At 28.3% G+C, this 6,005-nt stretch overlaps 1 protein-coding gene across 1 annotated transcript; it reads left to right on the top strand.

Annotated features, from left to right (window-relative positions):
* The first annotated feature begins 310 nt into the window (after positions 1-310).
* Positions 311-739, top strand: LOC127136247 (uncharacterized mitochondrial protein AtMg00820-like). Its single transcript, XM_051062832.1, has one exon. It carries the CDS (start codon positions 311-313, stop codon positions 737-739), a length of 429 nt encoding a protein of 142 aa, XP_050918789.1.
* Positions 740-6,005: the final 5,266 nt, after the last annotated feature.

The following is a 6,005-nucleotide window of genomic DNA, read 5'->3' as shown; positions in this document are numbered from 1 at the left end:
AACTCCGGTGTAGAGTTAACTTCTAAAGATATTGATTCTGATTCTGACGGTGTCAGAGCCTGAAAATGATTATGAGAGTGAGTCAGAATCAGAAGGCGAGATTGATTCTGAGGAAGAATCTGATTTTGATCCAGATTCTGATGGTGATTCAGATTCTTGTGGTAGTCCATATTTTGGGAATATTCTAGATTCTGAAGTCGGTACTTCTAGAGTTCTGGCATCTGATATTGTTCCAGAATCAGAAGGTTTTGAACAAGTTTAGAGGCCACAAAGAATCAGAAACATTTCGAGAAGGTTTGTAGAGTTTGACATGCTGCAAAATACTGAAGTAGATTTTGTAGGGGAAATTATTCAGTGTGCCATGTTAGTAGACTCTGAGCCTGTGAGTACGGAAGAAGCTCTCAAGCAGAAAGTCTGGCTGAAGGCCGTGAAAGAAGAACTTTATGCCATAGAGAGAAACAAAACGTGGAAGCTCACAGAACTTCCAAAGAACAAGAAAGTCATCAACGTGAGATGGGTTTATAAGGTGAAGCTAAAGCCAGATGGATCAATTGGCAAACACAAAGCAAGGTTAGTTGTAAGAGGTTTTCTGCAGAAACCTGGGTTAGATTACTTTGAAGTGTTTGTGCTTGTAGCAAGACATGAAACAACCAGGTTGGTGATTGCGATAGTTGCTAACAAGAATTGGCCTCTGATGCATTCAAACGTGAAATCTGCATTTTTGAACGGTCCATTATAAGAAGAGGTTTATGTGTAACAACCTCCTGGGTTTGAGAAAAAGAATCAAGAAAGGATGGTGTACAAATTACACAAAGCCTTGTATGGACTGAAGCAAGCCCATAGAGCTTGGAATCTGAAAATTGATTCATTTTTCAAGAAGCAGGGATTTCAGAAATGTGAGATGGAGTATGGTGTCTATGTTCAGCATACTTCTGAAGGCAATATGATTCTGGTGTGTCTGTATGTTGATGACATATTGCTAACAAGATGTTATGAACATGAGATAGCTAAGTTCAAGAAAAAGCTGATGAATGAGTTTGAGATGAGTGATCTAGGAAATATGGTCTATTTTCTAGGGATGGAGATTATGTACTCTGAGAAAGGCATAATATTACATCATCTAAAATACGAACTTGAGCTTCTGAAGAGGTTTGAGCTGCTGAATTGTAAAGTTTTTGTCACATCTGCTGATACAAATCAGAAATTAGATTCTGATTCTGATGGTGATGATGTAGATGTGACAATGTTCAAGCAGTTGGTAGGGTCTCTGAGGTATTTGTGTAATACCAGACTTGATATTTGTTATGTAGTTGGAATAGTTAGTAGGTTTATGAGTAAACCGAAGTGATCTCATTACCAAGCTGTTGTCAGAATTCTGAGGTATATAAAGGGAACTCTGAAGTATGGAGTTTTGTTCCCTTCTAGTTTAAAACTAGCTCAGAACTTCGGAGTTATTCAGATTCTGATTGGTGTGGAGACAGAGTTGACAAAAGAAATACTTATGCATATTTGTTTAAGTTTCTAGGAAGTCATATTTATTGGTGTTCCAAGAAGTAACTAGTGGTTGCTTTGTCAATCTGTGAAGCATAATATATTGCAGGTGTTGTGAATGCATGTCAAGCTGTATGGCTTCTGAATTTACCACAGGATCTGAAGAACAAGGTAAGCAAGCCTCTGAAGCTGATGATTGATAACAAGTCTGCAATCAATCTTGCCAAGAACCCAATCTTGCATGAGAGAAGCAAGTATATTGAGATTAAGTATCACTTTATGAGAAATCAGGTTCAGAATGGAGGGCTAGAAGTTTTGCACTGTAGCACCCAGAAGCAACTGACAGATGTTTTAACAAAGGTGATCAAGAATGATCAAAATTTCTCCGCTTGAGGGATGGAATTAGTGTTGTTAATTTTGGTTAAGTTGAATATGAATTAAGGGATAGTGTTAGAATTAATTCATATTTTGAGAAACTTGTAGACAAAGTTTGTTAGAGGGTATTTTAGTATTTCTTCTAAAGTCTCACTTGTATTTAAGCAAGTGAGTGATGTGAACAAATTGTACATTTATTCCTTTTTGTAGTGTGTGTGTGCAATTTTTGTGCAACCATTTCAAGAGTAATGGAAGTTTGTTATTATTCTTTCTTCTCTTTATTGTTCATTGTTCATCTTTATCACCTTGTGCACCAACAATACATATATTGATAAATAATTAATGAAAAATAGAGTGGATGTTGATTGGGAATCAAACACAAGACATTACATATAGTGGACCAACGCGCGAACAACCAAACCATCACAATGCTTCGTGATTAAGTTGAACGTTATTAAAATATAACAATTCATAAATCATTATGTTGTAATTATTTTAAAAACATTGTTTCTCCTCACCAATTGGTACACGTTTTTCTATAATTGTAGACACTTGTTAGACTCTACATGGACACAAAAATAATATGTCTCATGAGCCAAAAAAATATATCTAAGTCATTCTTTTATTTTTCTAGTGCACGATAATAAACTAGGGAACTTTATTCTATAAAATATCGTTGATGGATATATTTAATGTAAATATGCGATTCATGTTAAGTTTCCAAAGTATCCTGAAAGGGACTCACCAGTTTACCCATTTGCATCCAATTTGTTTAAATTAATGGAGGCGAAACGAATATAAAGCTTAATGTAAACACACACTTTGGAATTTATTTTATACAACTTTTATTATATCAGTTTCATCTTATTCTTGGTCATGTTTTGCAGCAGACCCCGGATATAAGATCTAACAGAATTCTGGTATGAGTTTAAAGGATATGAGTAGATGGATTATCAACTCATATAAATTAGTTTAGAGTTTTGTTTTAATTTTTATATCAATAGAAATTATAAGATTAATGAAGAGATCTCACAAGTGATATTGAAACCACCCATACATACCACATTAAATTTGAATTTGAGATGTTTTTTTTATATTAGAATTTCGATTAAGATCCTTTATGATCTTTCAATTTGTTTTTGATGTTGTGCTTTCAATAATAATAATCAAAATATTACAATTTTGATTACAGTGTAAAATTAGCCATTATCGTACTGTTATATATGTATCCGAAGCTGACTATTTTTTCTTGATTACAATAGAACTTTAATTACATACTGATAGTGAACAATCCATATAAAACAGTGTCTATATTTTTTATTCACAATATAAATTATTAATTTGAAAAAATTCTATTGAGAATCAAAACTGCATAACTAACAACATAGATAGCTGAATAACAATGATCTCTGAATTAATAATATACGTGATTTAATATCAATTTTAAAAGCTTTTTTTAATTTATCTTTTGTATGATTTGAAATTGCAATATTTATTTTGCTTCGCATAACACATATATAGATTAGAATATGATATGGATTTTTATATTTATGTTTAAATTTTGATTATCATTTATATTTTATATAATAGTTTAATATTTTAAATGAGCCGATTAAAATAAAAAATAAAAGTGATCTCTTTTAGGAAGATTATATGAAAAATGTTAAGTAATGTATTATTATTATTTATGTTGTATTTATTTATTCATGCGAATGTCAATTGATCCGAATCACAATCAATATTTGATCAAAAAACTCTATATTAATGATACACTATGTATCTTGAGATGAATTTTGTCATTATTTAAATAAATTGATGATTATGTTGTTCTTTTATATGAATATATTTGAAGTGTTTAATTTTATTCTATTTTCAATTATAATTGCTTTTATATCTATTAATTTGAATTCAGTTCCAACACTTAATGATACAAATTTCAAAAACTATAAGAAAAAGAGAAAACTACACCAACACTTACATATATTATTTCATCAATTGGACTAAGATATTTCTATGAAAAGTTATAAACCAGAATTATATGTATCTTCACATTGTATTTGTTACAGAGCAACCGATTTCTCTTACATAATACAGTACATATGAACACATATAAGAAGTAAGACCTGAGTCTCATCATCATTAAATGCAAAATTGATAAGATCTTTAGTGTCTATTATTTGGAAGAGATAGCAAATGTCAAATAAATTACTTATTCTATTTTAATTTGATTTTGCTTACATAAATTTCAAGCTTCTTGCCATTATATATATTTTTTTTTCGTAAAAAAAATTGATTAATTTGAAATAAACAATCGATTTTTTTCGAGAAATAAGTCGATTTTTCCTGAAAGTAAAAAGTTTGATTTTTTTTGAAAAAGAATTTCAATTTTTTATATATATAAAAAAAGTCGATTTTTTTGAAAAAAAAATGTGATTTGTTTTTGAAAAAAAATCCGAATTTTTTCGAAAATAAAAAAAAACTGACTTTTTTCGGAAATAGAAAAAAAAAGTCAAAATTTTTTTTAAAATAAAAAAAAATCGATTTTTTCCAAAAAATTAAATCGATTTTTTTAAATAGAAAAGTTTAATTTTATTTGAAACAAAATCGAATTTTTTCTAAAATAAAAAAGTTGATATTTTTTGAAAAAAAATGATTTTTATGAAAATAAAATAATAAAATAATTTTTTCTTTAAAAAAAAATCAATTTTTTTTCTTTAAAAAATCAACTTTAAAAAATGATGGGGCCTTAAGGCTTTACTTGAATTTTATGGACCTTTAGTTTAGGGGGCCTATATATTTTGGGGCTCATTTATTTTTAGAATTTTGGGCCCCTATATTTTGGGGGCCTTAAAAGTTATGCCCCGACCCCCTAAATTGACGGCTCTACATTTTGTTATGACTTTTATGAACATCAAATATTTTAACTTTTATACAAAAAAATATTTTTTAAATTTACCCTTTTATAAATGATATAATTTTAATTATGCTAAAATACTTAACAATAAATATTTAAATTATTAGACATCAATACTCTTTTAATTTTAAAAAAAAAATCTAAAATATCTTCTATTATTTTTGAAAAAATTTTCAAAAAATTTATTAGAAAATAATTATAAACACATTCTTTTCAAATCTATAATTAAAGGGCCCGTGGCCCGAAATAATACTTACAATATTTACAAGATAAAGAAAAATAATTAAGTAATAAGAAATCAAAATGACCAATATGTTAAAGTTTGAATAGTGAATGGTTTGATTTGGCCACATCATTATGGTTTTAGAAAGTAAGAGATAATGAAATTGATAGTGATGGAGTTGAATTATATGAACATCAGCTATAGTATATAGAGCAAAAAGCTGGCTATTAATGGCAAAGAGAGTAAAATTATATTCATTTATATGCAGAGTTGTTTAGCATGCGAATTGAAAGTAAAGTAGTTAAAGAGAAGAATTGAAAGTAAAGCAGTTAAAGAGAAGACTACCCAATCGCATGCACTATCAAGAAAAATACCAACATCTCCACTCCACGAGTCATTTATTTTTTCTTTACTGATCAATTTGTATTTTTTTTAAATAAAAAACTATTATTATTAATAATAATACTTATTACTAGACATCTACATGTGGAACATACGGTTCAATATTTTATGATTTTATTATTAATTATTATTTGTTTAACAAATTCTTTGATATACTTTAATGTTAATGTTTGTTTAAATTTTAAGAATTTGATCTATTGATAGAAAAAAGAAGTTTTGGATCTTCAAATTGTATGTTTGAATTTCCATAGCCTCCTTAAAGAGAGATAAATATAATATCTTGTATTTGTAATTGTTCTATAAACTATAATATTTTATTTATTTTGGACTTAGGCATAAAATCTCATTGTTTTAAAATATAAATAAAAATACATTTTAATCAAACAATAAAACTTGATATACAAATATTGGGTGAGATAGCTATCTAGGGGGTTGAGCTAAATAAATTATTAATGTACGTTTATTTCCTATCAACATCATTTATGTATAATGAATGAATGTAAAACGTTATTGATAGCCATGTACATATGTCGGATCGATTCACAAAATTTGGTTAAATTCACTTTAAAAAATTTTTAAAAAAATTGATTGGATTGGATA

This window comes from Lathyrus oleraceus, chromosome 4, assembly GCF_024323335.1.
Source record: "Lathyrus oleraceus cultivar Zhongwan6 chromosome 4, CAAS_Psat_ZW6_1.0, whole genome shotgun sequence".
Taxonomy (NCBI): Eukaryota; Viridiplantae; Streptophyta; class Magnoliopsida; order Fabales; family Fabaceae; genus Lathyrus; species Lathyrus oleraceus.
This window is presented reverse-complemented; position numbering and strand designations above follow the sequence as displayed.

Coding starts and splice junctions, on each gene's coding strand:
- LOC127136247 (XM_051062832.1), top strand. CDS start 311: ATGCTGCAAAATACTGAAGTAGATTTTGTAGGGGAAATTATTCAGTGT.